A 17619-nucleotide genomic window follows, 5' to 3' on the forward strand; every position below is an offset into this window, starting at 1 on the left:
GGGGAATATACTGATAGGAGGGGACTTTAATCTTAATTTGGACTCAAAGATGGATAAAACTGGAAAAAAGACTAGCAGAAAGAACAAAGTAAATGAATTTATGGTTAAATCGATGCAGGAAATGCAACTTTTCGATATATGGAGGAGACAACACCCAAAGGAGAAGGAATACACATATTATTCGGGTAGACACAAAACATACTCAAGGATAGACCTGTTCCTGTTGTCAGCCCATATCCAAGGGAGAGTTAGGAAAACGGAATATAAAGCTAGATTGTTATCGGATCACTCACCCCTGTTATTGGCAATAGAGCTGGAGGACATCCCACCGAGAACGTACAGATGGAGATTAAACTCCATGCTACTTAAACGACAGGATTTTAGAGAATTAATTGAGTAACAAATTAAAATGTACTTTGAAATAAATACAGAATCAGTGAAAGATAAGTTTATACTATGGGACGCAATGAAAGCCTTCATTAGAGGGCAGATAATAAGTTATGTAACTAAGATGAAGAAGGACTACAATCGGGAAACAGAACAGCTGGAAAGGGAAATAGCAAGTACAGAAAAAGAATTAGCAATAAGGGAAGATACAACAAAAAGAGAATTGGCGGACAAAAAATAAAATATGAAACACTACAAACATATAAGGTGGAGAAGAACATAATGAAGACAAAACAGAAGTATTATGAACTAGGAGAAAAAACGCACAAAATACTAGCTTGGCAGCTTAAGACAGAACAAGCTAAAAGAACTGTATTGGCATCAAGGAAAAAGGACAAACAAATTAGATATAACCCAAAGGAGATCAATGAAAACTTTAAGGAATTCTACAAGCAACTATATCAAATTGAGAACGAAGGGAAAGAAGACAAAATAGATGAATTTCTAGCTAAAATTGAACTACCGAAATTGCAAGAAGAGGAGCAAAATAAATTAATAAAACCATTTGAAATAGAGGAAATACAGGATATATTAAAAAAACTACCGAACAATAAAACGCCGGTAGAGGATGGACACCCATTAGAATTCTATAAAACATTTAAAGACTTATTAATTCCTCCTCTCCTGGAAGTAATGAACCAGATTGAGAAACACAAAACATGCCAGATCCATGCAAAACAGCAATAATTACAGTAATACCAAAGACGGGGAAAGATCCACTAACACCAGCATTGTATAGACCAATATCTCTACTTAACACAGATTATACGATAATAGTTAAACTATTAGCAAACAGATTGGCTGACTGTGTACCAAAAATAGTAAAACTAGATCAAATTGGATTTATTAAGAAAAGACGAACAACGGACAATATCTGTAAGTTCATTAACTTAATCCATGCAGTACAAGGAAATAAGACACCAACAGTGGCGGTTGCCTTAGACGCAGAGAAAGCCTTTGACAGAGTAGACCATTGGCGAAGGTGACAGCAAATGGATAGATCTCAAACCAATTTAAATTAAGCAGATCAACTAGGCAGGGATGTCCACTATCTCCCTCACTGTTCGCATTAGCTATAGAACCCTTGGCAGAACTGATAAGAACAGAAAATAAAATAAGAGGGATAAAAATAAAAGAGAAGCAATATAAAATCAGTTTATTTGCAGATGACGTTATAATATACTTAACAGAACCAGAAATATCAATAAAAGAATTACATAAGAAATTGAAGGAATATGGAGAAGTATTTGGGTACAAGATCAATGCAAATAAAAGTGAAGCGATGCCAATGAATAATAATGCAGATTTCACAAAGTTTAAGAAAGAATCGCCATTTAGATGGCAAACACAAGCAATTTGATACCTAGGTATACAACTAGATAATAATCTAAACCATCTATACAACCTAAATTATCAGCCATTAATTAAGAAATTACAAGATGACTTAGAGCATTGGAAAGACTTACCACTAACATGGATAGGAAGGGTAAATTGCATTAAAATGAATATCTTCCCAAGGATACAATACCTATTTCAATCATTACCAATTCACCTAACAGAGAAATTCTTCAAGGAGCTAAAGAAAATAATACGGAAATTCTTATGGAAAGGGGGGAATCCGATTATAGCATTAGATAAATTAACAGAATGGTACAAACAAGGGGGCTTACAGCTACCAAACCTTAAGAATTATTATAGAGCAGCACAATTAAGATACCTATCAGATTTTTATCAAACAAGGGAAAAACCAGATTGGACCAGATTAGAGCTAGATAAAATAGGGGAGAAGGTACCTGAACATATACTATATAAGTGGGATGAAAAGCTGGTGCAACATAGGAATTCACCGGTATTGCACCATCTGCTCAACATTTGGAAGAAGATTCATGTAGAAAAGAATAAAATAAATTATCAACTACCAAAATTAATATTGATGCAAAATCAACTAATCCCTTTCACAATAGATAACCTTTCCTTCAGAGAATGGGAGAAAAAAGGGATCAAAAGAATAGAAAATTGTTTTTCGGGAAATAAATTATTATCTTTTGAACAAATGAAGGACAAATATGGTATAACTCACGATACAATGTTTGCATACCACCAACTGAAAACCTTCTTGAAGGACAAATTGGGAAACAGTCTGAGGTTACCAGAAGGAAGCAATTTTGAATATGTGATTACAGACACAATGAAAATTAAAAAATTTATAACAAACATGTACATCAAACTGCAAGAGAAAGTGAACGAACAAATAAGCTGTAAACCCAAACAAAAATGGGAACAAGATCTAAACATAAAGAATGAAATATGGGAGAAGCTACGCTCCGGAACTATGAGAAATACAATAAACACGAGGTTACGCATGATACAATATAATTGGTTACACAGGCTATTCATCACGCCCCAAAAGTTAAATAAATGGGACCCAACAGTATCAGACAGATGTTTTCACTGTAAGAAGGAAATGGGAACAACAGTACATGCAATTTGGACATGTGAGAAAGTGGATAAGTTTTGGGAAGATCTAAACCAGATATTAAATAAAATCACAAAAAGCAATATACCAAAAAACCCAGAGATCTTTCTTCTAAGTAATAAAAGAAATAAAGAACTTGGACTCGATTTGGATGGAGCACAAAAAACATTTATTATGATAGCCCTAGCTGTAGCAAAAAAATGTTTCATGTCAACATGGAAATTAGAATACAGCAAAGGTACATGGAAACGAATAAATGTATTCCATTAGAAAAAATAACATATAATTTAAGAAATAACCACAGTATTTGAACAAATTTGGGAACTGTACATGGAACACAACAGAGAAGACCTACCGCGGACCTCCACCACCTAAAATGACAGAATGAGAAGAAGACGAAATGAACTGACCCAGTGGGTAAAAGTAGAAGACACAAATTTCTTGTTTATTTTCATTGTGTGACGACATTGTTTAATGGGTTTAATGTATCATATTTGTTGAACGTTGAGTGAGTGGAGGGGGGGGGGTGAAGGAGGAAGGGGAGAAAAGGGGAGAAAATGACACTGTGTATATTCAAGAGTGAAATGTTTGTGTGTATTTTGGTCAGTATGGTTCATAGTGTGAAAAAAAAATTTAAAAAAAGAAAAGATATTGCCAAAAAAAGTCAATAGAATGGGGTGACATGGGATTAGAAGATATAGAACTGTAAAACATTACAGTGCAGAAACAGGGCCCTTCGGCCCTTCTAGTCAGTGCCGTCATTTTTCTACCTCGTCCCATTGACCTGCACCCAATACATAGACACCCCCCCCCATTCATGTACCAGTCAAATTCTTCATAAATGTTAATAGAACATAGAATACAGCCCAGTGCAGACCCTTCGGCCGTCGATGTTGTGCCGAACCATATATTCCTTCCTAAAAAAAGGTATAAAACCCTCCCTACCCCTGTCACCCTCTATTTATCTTCCTTCCATATATCTAAGATTCTCTTAAATGCCCTAATGTTCCAGCCTCCACCACCATCCCTGACAAAGCATTTCAGGTTCCCACAACTCTCTGTATAAAAAACTTACCCCTGACGTCTCCCCTAAACTTCCCTCCCTTCACTTTGTCCACACGTCCTCTGGTGTTTGCTGATCCTGCCCTGGGGAACAGGTGCTGTATACCTCTCAGAATCTTGTCGACCTCTATCAAGTCTCTTCTCATCCTTCTACTTTCCAAAGAAAAAAGTCCCAGCTCTGCTAACCTTGCCTTATAATACTTATTTTCCAATCCTGGTAAATCTCTTCTATACCCTCTCCTTGCTGGTACCAATACTCCAAGTGTGATCTCACCAGACATTTGTAGAGTTGCAACATGACCTCTCGACTCCTGAACTCAATCCCCCTATTAATGAAGCCCAGCATCCCATAGGCCTTCTTAACTATCCTGTCAATCTGTATGGTGATCTTGAGGGCTGCATGGATTTGGACCCCAAGGTCCCTCTGTTCATCCACACTCTTAAGTAACCGACCATTAACCCTGTACTCAGCTGTCTGGTTTGTCCTTCCAAAAAATGTATCACCTCACACTTATCCAGATTGAACTCCATCTGCCACTTTTCTGCCCAACTCTGCATCCTGTCTATATCCTGTTGTAACCTTCAACAACCTTCAGTTCCACCCACAACTCCTCCACCTTCGTATCATCTGCAAACTTACTGACCCATCCTTCTGCCTCTTCATCCAGGTCATTTATAAACATCACAAAGAGCAGGGGTCCCAAAACAGATCCCTGTGGCCCCTCCACTAGTCCCCGACCTCCAGGCAGAATCCTTTCCTTCCACTACTACTCTCTGCTTTCTTCCTACAAGCCAATTTTTTATTCACACGCCAAGGTTCCACTGATCCCATGACTCATGACTTTCTGAATGAGTCTCTTGTGGGGAACCTTGTCAAATGCTTTACTAAAATCCATGTTGACCACATCTACCCCCCGACCCTCATCAATTTGTTTTGCTACCTCATCAAAAAACACAATTGGGCTTGTCAGGCACGACCTTCCCTTCACGAAGCCCCGCTGACTATCCTTGAGCAGACTGAACTTCTCCGAATGCTCACAGATCCTGTCCTTAAGTATCCTCTCTGATAGTTGACACCCCACTGACGTAATTCCCAGGATTCTCCCTATTAGTTTTTTTTAAACAACGGGATGACATTGTCCATTCTCCAATCCTCCGGCACCTCCCCTGCGGCCAAAGAGGATTCAAAGATCATAGCTACTCTTTGGAGGTTTGAATATCACGGCCAGTGTCCTTTCACCCTCGCCATTTCTAAACCCAACTCACAATGATTCTATATCTTCTGATCCTATGCCATCTCTTTCTATTGATTTAATGTTATTCCTTACCAAGAGACCCATCTGTTTACCTGCCGATCCTTTCGATACCCTGTGTATCCTTGGACATGCAGTTCCCAATGACATCCACCCTTTAACCATGACTCTGTCATGGCCACGTCATTCTTTCTACTACAGGGTCACCCACTTTATTCCTTGTAGCCTGAGCCCTGTACTCGGACTCTGGGTCCCTGTTGAATTGCAACTCATCCCCTTGGCTGTAATGTTGCTCTCTCTGCCTGTCCTTCCACACAAACTCCCAACCCCTGTCCCTACTGGTGTGGACCAACTACCCCTTCCTCCGCCTCTTCACTTTGGTTCCCACCACTCTGCGGATCTTGTTTAACCCCCCCCCCCACCCCCCCCACAGCATTAGCAAACCACCCTGCCAGGATATTGGTTTCTCTCCAGTTGATAATTCAATTTCCCCCCTCAACACCTGTTCTTAATTTCTTCATTTCCCCCTGACAATTTATACACATGTACAAGCTCTTTAATTGCTTAGAGATAACAGCATGCCAACACTCCCATCAAGCCATCAAGTTGTCACCAACCATCCACTTACACTAATCCTGCATTAACCCAATTTTCCAAAACCTCTTCCATTAAATTCCGCACGAGCCAGAATGCATCACGTAGTCAGTTCCACAGTTGGTACCCTGCTCTTCTCTCTCTGGCCCTGAGGTGTGCCTCCTCCCCACACACTTGGCTTGTGAACACCCACCTGGAACACAAAGCCGTGTGCAGCCACATACCGTACAGTTGAGGTTGGCAATGAGATGGGACTGGTGGCTTCATTAAATGCAGGACTCTCTCCAGCAACATCCAGCCCAGCTCGAACCTTCCATCCTGAGGAACGTCCCAACGAGCTGCTCAGCTTGCTGGCCAGCTTTCTTGGTGCACTGTTGATGGAGAAATCGTCATCCGTGGAACAGCTGTAAAACTCCAGCTTCATCTCAAAATCAGGCCCAACGCTGTGGCTAAACATGTACAGAGAATGAGATGAGGAAATTACACTAGATGCAAGAACATGGACTATGATGTCTCCTGAAGACTGGCATTGCAAAGTAGCACTCAGGAGAAAAGCTGCGAGAAATGAGGCTCAACTTGGGTTACAGGACAGTACAGATCAGCAAGGAAACAGACTCATTAAACGTGCAGCAGAAACAGGCCCTTCATACCTATCTCTGATAATCCCATTTGCTGCATTAGGTGTCTATCTCTTGCCAATCCATGTGCCTGTCCAAACTTCAGAACCTTAGAAGACCATGGCACAGAAAAAAGCCCTTCTAATCAGTGCCAAACCATTATCCTGCCTAGTCACATTGACCTGCACCCAGTCCATAGCCCTCCACACCTCTCCCATCCATGTCTCTCTCCAAATTCTTCTTAAATGTTCAAATTGAACCCCCATTCACCACCTCAGCAGGCAGTTCATTCCACACTCCCACCACTCTCTGAGTGAAGAAGTTCCCCCTAAACTTTTCCCCTTTCACCCATGTCCTCTGGTTTGTATCTCACCCACCCTCAGTGGAAAGTCCTATCCTGTTTAACCTGCCCCTGAAGATCAGGCAATATCCTAGTCAATCCAGGTCTGAGAAACAAAATAGGGTTGGTATTCACACCTTATCCTAATGATATAAACCTGGACAGGGTCATCCAATGGGATACACCCGCAGTGTTCAATCCATTCCTGGCAGCTTCCTGTGGAATCTCTTCGGCATGCTTCCTGAAGGTGATCAGGCAGCGATCAAGGTGCTTTGATGAGCCAGCACACAGGACACATAGAAATGTTGTAGGAGCTCAGCAGGTCTCGCAGAGTCCATAGGAAACAAAGAAATAATGAGTACACCATTTTGGTTGGGGACGACCTACCAGGGACAAGCCTCAGAGATCGGGCCTCTTGCGTAGAGTCTGGTCCTGTGGCTAAGAAGGGAAGGGAGAAGAAGAGGCGAGCTGTAGTGATCGGGGATTCCATAGTTAGGGGGACAGATATGAGGATCTGTGGAAGAGATCGAGAATCCCAGATGGGACGTTGCCACCCTGGAGCCAGGGTCCAAGATATCTCAGATCGAGTTTACGGTATTCTCAGGAGGAATGATGAGCAGCCAGATGTCGTGGTCCATGAAGGGGCCATTGACGTGGGAAGGAAGGGTGAGGAGGTCCTGCAGGGAGAGTTCAGGGAGTTAGGGGCTAGGTTGAAGGACAGGACCCTCCAGGGTTGTGATCTCAGGTTTGCTGCCCGTGCCACGTGCTGGTGAGGTTAGAAATAGGAGGATAATGCAGCTCAAAATGTGTCTAATGACCTGGTGCAGGAGGGAGGGCTTCAGGTTTCTGGATCATTGGGCTCTTCCAGGGAAGGTGGGGCCTGTTCTGACGGGACGATTTGTATCTGAACTGGAGGGGTCTAATATCCTTATGGGAAGGTTTGAATGTGCTGCTCTTGTGGGTTTAAACTAGATTTACGGGGTGGGGGGGACGACGACCAGAGTGACAGAGCAGATCGAGGAGTGGAGGAGGGAAACGATGATGTGAAAATTACATGCCCCATTAGAAGTTAACAGGTTGAACATAGTGGAAATGTTCTCAGGTGCATCTATTTCAATGCAAGGAGTATCGTAGGAAAAGCAGATGGGGTTAGAGCATGGCTTGGCTCATGGAATTATGACATGGTGGTTCCAGGCTTCCGTTGCTTCAGGTGGGATAGAACAGGGGGGATGAAAGGGGGAGGAGTGGCATTGTTCATCAGGGAAAATATCACAACTGAGCTCAGACAGGACAGACCAGAGGGCTCGTCTACTGTGGGTACATGGGTGGAGCTGAGGAACAGGAAAGGAATGAATACACTCACGGGGTTGTATTATAAACACCCCAAACATTCCCCAAATGTAGGGAAACATGAGGAAGAACTTCTTCCCACAGAGAGAGTGGTGGGAGTGTGGAACGAGCTACCAGCTGAGGTGGTGAATGAGGGCTCCATTTTAACATTTAAGTGGAATTTGGACAGGTCCATGGATGGGAGAGGTATGGAAGGATATGGACTAGGTGCAAGTCCGTGGGACTAGTCAGAAAAATGGTTGGGCACAGACTAGAAGGGCTGAAGGGCATGTTTTTGTGCTGGAGTGTTCTAATGAGCTCGTCTTCAAGATATGAGCAAAAAGCAGGCAGATACTTGAATTAAAGAGCTGTGGGCAGAGGGAAAAAGGAAAGGGGGAGCACAGACCAACAGACAAAAGATGCCGATTGGATGTGAATGGGAGGAGAGGAGAGGTGAGATGAAAATTGATCAGGGAGAGGTGGCTCTGTGAATGTAGAGTGAAGGAGAGAGAGAGACAGAGCGAGAGTTTATGGGAAGGGGTGAGACAGTGGGGGGCTAACAGAACCTGCAGGTCGATGTCTTCTCGGCCTTTTGGATAAGATCAACTGTAGTTCACCTGCTGAGAGCTAAACGACCAGATCTGCGAGAAGGAAGAGTAAAGGAGACAATGACAGCTGAGGGGGCCATTTGAGAGGAAGAGGTGGTCTGGTGTGAGCTGGGAGGATCCATGCCGACTGAGGACCAATCTAACCCCCTTTTCAGCAATAAGCCCATCCCCACCAGTCCCATGAGGATGGCTACAATATCAAACTCCTCGCTGGACCATGAGTCCAGACACCATCAGGGTGGCAGATAACGACATGAACAAAGGTTCCCCATTTTCCCAGGACCTCTGTGATGGAATGCTCCAAATTTGCGGCGAAGGACATCACAGGATGTCATGTGTAACAGTCACTTTGAAAACGCAGAGTGGTGGGTGCCTGGAATGCAGAGCCTTCGCTCAACGAAGGTATAATGGGGGATAGTGAAAAGACTCTTGCATGGATACATGACGAACAAAGGGACATGTGAGTGAGGTAGGGAAGGATTCAATCGTTGGTTTCTACAAGTTGACAAAACATCGTGGACTGAAGGGGTTGTTTTCCCCTCCCCCCACAGATGCTGCTCCACCCACCCAGTTCCACCGCCAGATTATGGGTCCAGTACCTGGAGATGTGCTAATGGCAGTGAAACTGCTGGTGCGGACCAGGGGCGAGCAGAGTCACAGCACTGTTCCACGTGGTTAGACCGCTCAGTCCTAAAACCAGCAGCTTTGTACAGGCTTCAAATGGCCCATTAAAGGAGCAGACAATACTTTATTTTAAAGTCCTGCAACTGTGGTGTCTGCGCCAAAAATGGTGGCGTCTGCGCCCCAGATGAGATGTCTGCGCCAAAGATGACGCCAGCTATGAGGGGTTGCAGATTCTGGGGAGCAGACCAACATGGGCACCATTAATGGGGAGACCACCTCCATTGAGAAGGAGAAGCAGAGGAGAGGGCAGTGACCATGTCCACAAACTAACAAGGGGCTCAGCAGCTGCTCACCCCACACAAGCTACTGGAGACAGGCTCATGGTGACGAGGTATCAGACCGAGATTCGAGAGGGTTCTGATGGCAAGAAAGGCTCCCAAAAGACCTCGGGCGCTGAAGGCTTCCTGATCGTGTCGGAGGTTTGGATCTGGGGCTCCAGTTGCCGATGGATCGAACAGGAGTCTGTGCGGCTGCAGGACACAGAGGGAGTCTTTTCCTTCTCTTTCTCTCATTCTGTAAGGGGCACCGGATGATACAAATCCCGACTCTTTGCCTTATGGCAGGGAGAAGGCAATGTCGTGTAATATTATATATTCTACATGAGAACAAAGAAACCTTGAATCTTGTGTCTGTATCTGGTGCGATTGGCCAAGGAAGGATACATTTGTGAGAATGAGATAATGCAGGGCAAGTTCACTGGCAACCCCTCGTTTGAGGGCGAGTGCATTGCCGGGTGTGGAAGGGTTCAGCCAGGACTCTGGAGTTTAGAGGAAAATGTAACCTCATAACCGTTTAAAATTCTTAGAGGGTTTTCACAGGGGCAAAACCTCCTCAAAATTATTCAGAGTGAAACGCCCAAGTCTGCAGATGCTGTGATTGTAGTAAAAACACAGTGAAATGCTGGAGGACCCCAGCGGTATTTCAGTGCCCATTGGAGGTAAAGATACCCGGCCTGAGCCATTCTTCAAAGAACAAACAGAATTAGCAAAAAGCAGGAAATCTCGGAATTCAGACAGTTCTGGCCAGGGGAGGGGTCCAGGCCAACACAAGGTGTTAACTGGATATAATGTGAGAATTTATCATGTTTCTGTGAAAGGAGACAGGGAATGGGGAAGTTAGGAGGGGGTGGGGGGGGGTGTAACGAAAGCCAGAGTAGGTGATCTTAATGCCATCCAGATGGAAGATGATATGCAGTTCCTCCAGATTGTGGGTGCTCTCAGTCTGGCCGTGCATGAGACCATGGACAGACATGTCAGCCAGGAAATGGGAAGGGGAATTGAATGGGTGGCCACTGGGAGATCCAAGTGGACAGAACTGAGGTGCCCGACGCTCAGGATATTTGCCCGGTTGGAATGATTAGAAGTTTTGTACTTACAACACAACAGCACTTTCAAAACAAATGTCAATCATGGTCTGATCCACCAGCACCATCTCTGTGTCGTAAATGTCGCACCCAATCTGCATCAAGCCAAACACTGCATAATGAGGACTGCCTGTGGAGGATAACATGGCGGATTGCAAAACCAGAAACCATCCCCCAGTCGACTGGCCAACTCCAGCCCCAGCCACCTCCAACAGTCCACATACCATTCATCAGCTCCTTCCCCTCTCATGACATAAGCTCTGCTCCACATCTTGACCCACCCTCCTTCCACCCCATTCACACCACCTATCCCAGTTTGAATCCTCTCCCTCTCCAGCTGTCTCCTCACAGGGACAGAGAGACAGGTTTACAGCACGTAACAGGCCCATCAGCTCACCTGTCCATGCCAATCAAATCGTCTACCTGACTCAGTCCCATTTGCTGCAATAAGCACCTCCCTGTGTGAGTTGTCCAGTGTAAAAGTGGGACTTGGAGACTTTGACTGATGAGGCTCGAGGCTTTGGTGAGCAGAGGCTGAGGACGAGCTTGAATCCAATGAGGTAAGGGCAGGCAAGATCTTTGAATGTAAATGAGGAAGAGTTAATGGAGACAGCAGCTGGGGCAGTGGAAACCCGATTTCAGGATGTGGGGAATCTGGGACAACACAATGGTCCCTGATGACAACACCTGCAAGAGGTACATCCAGCTCCAGCTCCTGATAGACTGAGTGAGGGAACTGGAACTGGATGGTCCAGATCATTCGGGAGGCAGAGGCAGTGATAGAGAGGGGCTTCAGGGAGACAGTCACCCCTAAAAGGCAGGAGGCAGGTAACTGGGTGGTTGTGAGGAGAGGGAAGGGGGGAGAGGCAGACAGTCCAGACACCCCTGTTCCCCTCAACAACAAGTATATTATTTTGGGTTCTGTTGGGGGAAATGGACGATTTACCAGGGACAAGTCAAGGTGGTCACATCTCCGGGGCATAGGTTGGCCCCTCAGCTCAGAAGGGAAGTGGGAGGAGAAGAGGAGAGCAATGGTAATTGGGAACTCATTGGTTAGGAGAGCAGATAGGAGGTTTGGTGAACGAGATCGAGGCTCCCGGATGGGATGTCGCCTCTGTAGAGCACGTCGAAAGAACCAAAGACTTGTTGATCCAAACCAAGGCTTTTATTAACTAACTGGAGCATATCACAAGTAGGTTGACCAGTCCAGAATGACCTGGTCTAGCTAGGAGCAATCCTTTATTTTTTTTTTTATTTTTCACACCATAAACTACATTGACCAAGATACATACATTTTCCTTTTCAAATATATACAGTGTCATTTTATCCCCCCCCCCTCCTCCCATCCCACCCTTCCTACCTCTCCCCCCATTCATTTAAATTACAGAATCTAAGATACATTAAACCAGTCAAACAATGTTGTCATTCAATAAAAATAAACAAGAAATTCCACTGAGTCAATTCTTTTCATTTCCTTCTCCTTTCGTTATTTTAGGTGGTAGATGTCCCCGGTAGGTTTTCTCTATTGTGTTTCATGTATGGCTCCCATATTTGTTCAAATATTTCAATATTATTTCTTAAATTATACGTTATTTTTTCTAATGGAATATATTTATTCATTTCTATATACCATTATTGTATTCTCAAGTTATCTTCTAATTTCCAGGCTGACATAATACATTTTTTTGCTACGGCTAGAGCTATCTTAACAAATCTTTTTTGTGCACCATCCAAATCAAGTCCAAATTCTTTGTTTTTTATGTTACTTAGGAGGAAGATCTCTGGGTTTTTTGGTAAATTGCTTTCTGTAATTTTATTTAATATCTGGTTTAGATCTTCCCAAAATTTTTTCACTTTCTCACACATCCAGATTGCATGAATTGTTGTTCCCATTTCTTTTTTACAACGAAAACATCTGTCAGATACTTTTGGGTCCCATTTATTTAACTTTTGAGGTGTAATGTATAGCCTGTGTATCCAGTTATATTGTATCATACGTAACCTCGTATTTATTGTATTTCTCATCGTTCCAGAACATAACTTCTCCCTTGTTTCCTTTTTTATCTTTATATTTAAATTTTGTTCCCATTTTTGTTTAGTTTTACCATTTGTTTCCTCGTTCTCCTTTTCTTGCAGTTTAATATACATATTTGTTATAAATCTTTTGATTATCATTGTATCTGTAATCACATATTCAAAATTACTTCCCTCTGGTAACCTCAGACTGCTTCCTAATTTGTCCTTCAAGTAGGATATCAGTTGGTAGTATGCCAGCACTGCATCTTGAGTTATATTATATTTATCCTTCATTTGTTCAAAGGATAGTAATTTATTTCCTGAAAAACAATTTTCTATTCTTTTGATCCCTTTTCTCTCCCATTCTCTAAAGGAAAGGTTTTCTATTGTAAAAGGGATTAACTGATATTGCGTCAGTATTAGTTTTGGTAATTGGTAATTTGTTTTATTCCTTTCTACATGAATCTTCTTCCAAATATTGAGCAGATGATGTAATACTGGAGAACTCCTACGTTGTACCAATTTTTCATCCCATTTATATAATATATGTTCAGGTATCTTCTCCCCTATTTTATCTAGTTCTAATCTAGTCCAATCTGGCTTTTCCCTTGTTTGATAAAAATCTGATACGTATCTTAATTGTGCGGCTCTATAATAATTTTTAAAGTTTGGCAGTTGTAAGCCTCCTTGTTTATAACATTCTGTTAATTTATCTAGTGCGATCCTCGGTTTCCCCCCTTTCCATAAAAATTTCCTTATTATTTTCTTTAACTCCTTAAAGAATTTCTCTGTCAAGTGTATTGGCAATGCCTGAAATAGGTATTGTATCCTTGGGAAAATGTTCATTTTAATACAGTTTATCCTTCCTATTAGTGTTAGTGATAAATCTTTCCAATGCTCTAAATCATCCTGTAATTTTTTCATTAGTGGATAATAATTGAGTTTATATAGATGGCCGAGGTTTTTATTTATTTGTATACCTAGGTATCTTATTGCTTGCATTTGCCATCTGAATGGTGATTCCTTCTTAAATTTTGAGAACTCCGCATTATTCATTGGCATTGCTTCACTTTTATTTGCATTAATCTTGTAACCCGACACTTCTCCATATTCCTTCAATTTCTTATATAATTCTTTTATTGACAATTCTGGTTCTGTTAAGTATACTATAACATCATCTGCAAATAAACTGATTTTATATTCCTTGTCTTTTATTTTTATCCCTTTTATTTTATTTCCTGTTCTTATCAGTTCTGCTAGTGGTTCTATAGCTAACGCGAACAGTGAGGGAGATAGTGGACATCCCTGCCTTGTTGATCTGCTTAAGTTAAAATGCTTTGATATATATCCATTTACTGTCACTTTCGCCAATGGCCCCTTATATAATGCTTTAATCCAATTAATATACTTCTCTGGTAAACTGAATTTTTGCAATACTTTGAATAAATAATTCCATTCTACTCTGTCAAAGGCCTTCTCTGCGTCTAAAGCAACTGCTACTGTTGGCGCTTTACTCCCTTCTACTGCATGTATTAAGTTAACAAATTTACAAATATTGTCTGTTGTTTGTCTTTTTTTAATAAATCCAGTTTGGTCTAGATTTACCATTTTAGGTACATAATCGACTAATCTGTTTGCTAATAGTTTAGCTATTATTTTATAATCTGTGTTAAGTAATGATATTGGTCTATATGACGTTGGTGCGAGTAGATCTTTCCCTGTCTTTGGTATTACTGTAATTATGAATCTGGTAAGCTTTGTGTTTTGTCAATCTGGTTGATGACTTCCAGGAGGGGAGGAATTAATAAACCTTTAAATGTTTTATAGAATTCTATTGGGAATCCATCCTCTCCTGGTGTTTAATGATTTGGTAGTTTTTTTATTATCTCTTGTATTTCTACTATTTCAAATGGTTTTGTTAATTTATTTTGTTCCTCTATTTGTAAATTTGGTAGTTCAATTTTAGTTAAAAATTCATCTATTTTGTCTTCTTTCACTTCATTTTCGGTTTGGTATAATTGTTCATAGAATTCTCTGAAGTTTTCATTAATCTCCGTTGGATTATATGTAATTTGTTTGTCTTTTTTCCTTGATGCCAATACCATTTTCTTAGCTTGTTCTGTCTTAAGCTGCCAAGCTAGAATTTTGTGCGTTTTTTCCACTAGTTCATAATATTTCTGTTTTGTCTTCATTATGTTCTTCTCCACCTTTTATGTTTGTAGTGTTTCATATTTTATTTTTTTATCTGCCAATTCTCTTCTTTTAGTTGTGTCTTCCTTCATTGCTAATTCTTTTTCTATATTTACTATTTCCCTTTCCAACTGCTCTGTTTCCTGATTGTAGTCCTTCTTCATCTTGGTTACATAACTTATTATTTGCCCTCTGATGAACACTTTCATTGCGTCCCATAGTATAAACTTATCTTTCACTGATTCCGTATTTATTTCAAAGTACATTTTAATTTGTCTTTCAATTAATTCTCTAAAATCCTGCCTTTTAAGTAGCATGGAGTTTAATCTCCATCTATACATTCTTGGAGGGATGTCCTCTAACTCTATTGTCAATATCAGGGGTGAATGGTCCGATAATATTCTAGCTTTATATTCTGTTTTTCTTACTCTATCTTGCATACGAGCTGATAACAAAAATAGGTCTATTCTTGAGTATGTTTTATGTCTACCCGAATAATATGAATATTCCTTTTCCTTTGTGTGTTGTTTCCTCCATATATCCAAAAGTTGCATTTCTTGCATCGATTTAATTATAAATTTGGTTACTTTGTTCTTTCTGTTAATTTTTTTCCTAGTTTTATCTATGTTTGAATCCAAATTAAGGTTCAAATCCCCTCCTATTAGTATGTTCCCTTGCGTGTCTGCTATCTTCAAAAAAATATCTTGCATAAATTTTTGATCTTCTTCGTTAGGTGAATATACATTGAGTAAATTCCAAAACTCCGAATATATCTGACATTTTATCATTACATATCTCCCTGCTGGATCTATTATTTCCTCTTCTATTTTAATTGGTACATTTTTACTGATTAATATAGCTACTCCTCTAGCTTTTGAATTATATGACGCTGCTGTTACATGTCCTACCCAATCTCTCTTTAATTTCTTGTGCTCCATTTCAGTTAAATGTGTTTCTTGCACGAATGCTATATCAATTTTTTCTTTTTTCAGTAAATTTAGCAGTTTCTTCCTTTTGATTTGGTTATGTATTCCATTAATATTTAAAGTCATATAGTTCAACATAGCCATTTCATACTTTGTTTATCTTTCCTTTCCGCTTCCTCATCATCACCTTTCCTTCTTATCCATTTCTGCTTTCTTGTTTTGAACACTTTATAAGACAACATTTCTAAAACATCAAACATTTCCCTTATTCTCCTATCTAAAATTTCTTTAACCCCATTCTCCCCTCCCCCTCCTGAGTTGCCTTTTATCCCTTGTCGGGCAACCACATCTCCCCTCTCCATTTGGATTTGCGAATTCACTCGCAAGCGTCAACTGATTTTGCAGTGACCGTAACTCCTCCCCACCCAGCCCCCCCAGAAAAGATTTCAAATTTCATAAATAACAAAGGTCACTCTTTTAATTCCCTCCTTACTTCCTCTGTTCCCTTTCATTCCCTTATTAATTCTTATCTATACTCTATATATTTTCCTCTAAATACGGATACACTCATGTACACACATATATACATACACACCTATATATATATATATATATATATATATATCCATATACACACATACATATAGTTCGTGGTCATTTTTACTCTCATTACGTGTCTTCAACTCTCTGCTTGCTTTGTAGTTGTTCTGCAAATTTTCATGCTTCCTCCGGATCCGAGAATAGTCTGTTTTGTTGCCCTGGAATAACTATTTTAAGTACCGCTGGGTACTTTAACATAAATCTTTGCCCTCAGACAGCTCCAAGAAAAGTGCAGAGAACAAAACAAAGGACTCTACATCACCTTTGTTGACCTCACCAAAGCCTTCGACACCGTGAGCAGGAAAGGGCTTTGGCAAATACTAGAGCGCATCGGATGTCCCCCAAAGTTCCTCAACATGATTATCCAACTGCACGAAAACCAACAAGGTCGGGTCAGATACAGCAATGAGCTCTCTGAACCCTTCTCCATTAACAATGGCGTGAAGCAAGGCTGTGTTCTCGAACCAACCCTCTTTTCAATCTTCTTCAGCATGATGCTGAACCAAGCCATGAAAGACCCCAACAATGAAGACGCTGTTTACATCCGGTAAGGCACGGATGGCAGTCTCTTCAATCTGAGGCACCTGCAAGCTCACACCAAGACACAAGAGAAACTTGTCCGTGAACTACTCTTTGCAGACGATGCCGCTTTAGTTGCCCATTCAGAGCCAGCTCTTCAGTGCTTGACGTCCTGCTTTGCGGAAACTGCCAAAATGTTTGGCCTGGAAGTCAGCCTGAAGAAAACTGAGGTCCTCCATCAGCCAGATCCCCACCATGACTACCAGCCCCCCCACATCTCCATCGGGCACACAAAACTCAAAACGGTCAACCAGTTTACCTATCTCGGCTGCACCATTTCATCAGATGCAAGGATCGACAACGAGATAGACAACAGACTCGCCAAGGCAAATAGCGCCTTTGGAAGACTACACAAAAGAGTCTGGAAAAACAACCAACTGAAAAACCTCACAAAGATAAGCGTATACAGAGCCGTTGTCATACCCACACTCCTGTTCGGCTCCGAATCATGGGTCCTCTACCGGCAACACCTACGGCTCCTAGAAGGCTTCCACCAGTGTTGTCTCCGCTCCATCCTCAACATCCATTGGAGCGC

General features: G+C 41.5%; 1 protein-coding gene across 2 annotated transcripts in view; it reads right to left on the reverse strand.

Moving 5' to 3' along the window:
• LOC138750917 (rhotekin-like) overlaps nt 1–17619 on the reverse strand; it is an 87247-nt gene that overhangs the window by 31320 nt on the left and 38308 nt on the right. The window contains exons 5-6 of one of the 2 annotated variants that reach the window (XM_069913045.1): nt 10786–10903; nt 6057–6203 (exon numbers count right to left, since the gene is read on the reverse strand). In XM_069913045.1, coding sequence (XP_069769146.1) covers nt 6057–6203; nt 10786–10903 — 265 coding nt within the window. Of the gene's footprint in view, nt 1–6056; nt 6282–10785; nt 10904–17619 lie in introns of both variants that reach the window. The other variant, XM_069913044.1, reaches the window with a different exon arrangement.

This window comes from Narcine bancroftii, unplaced genomic scaffold (genome assembly GCF_036971445.1).
Source record: "Narcine bancroftii isolate sNarBan1 unplaced genomic scaffold, sNarBan1.hap1 Scaffold_305, whole genome shotgun sequence".
In the NCBI taxonomy this organism is placed as follows: domain Eukaryota; kingdom Metazoa; phylum Chordata; class Chondrichthyes; order Torpediniformes; family Narcinidae; genus Narcine; species Narcine bancroftii.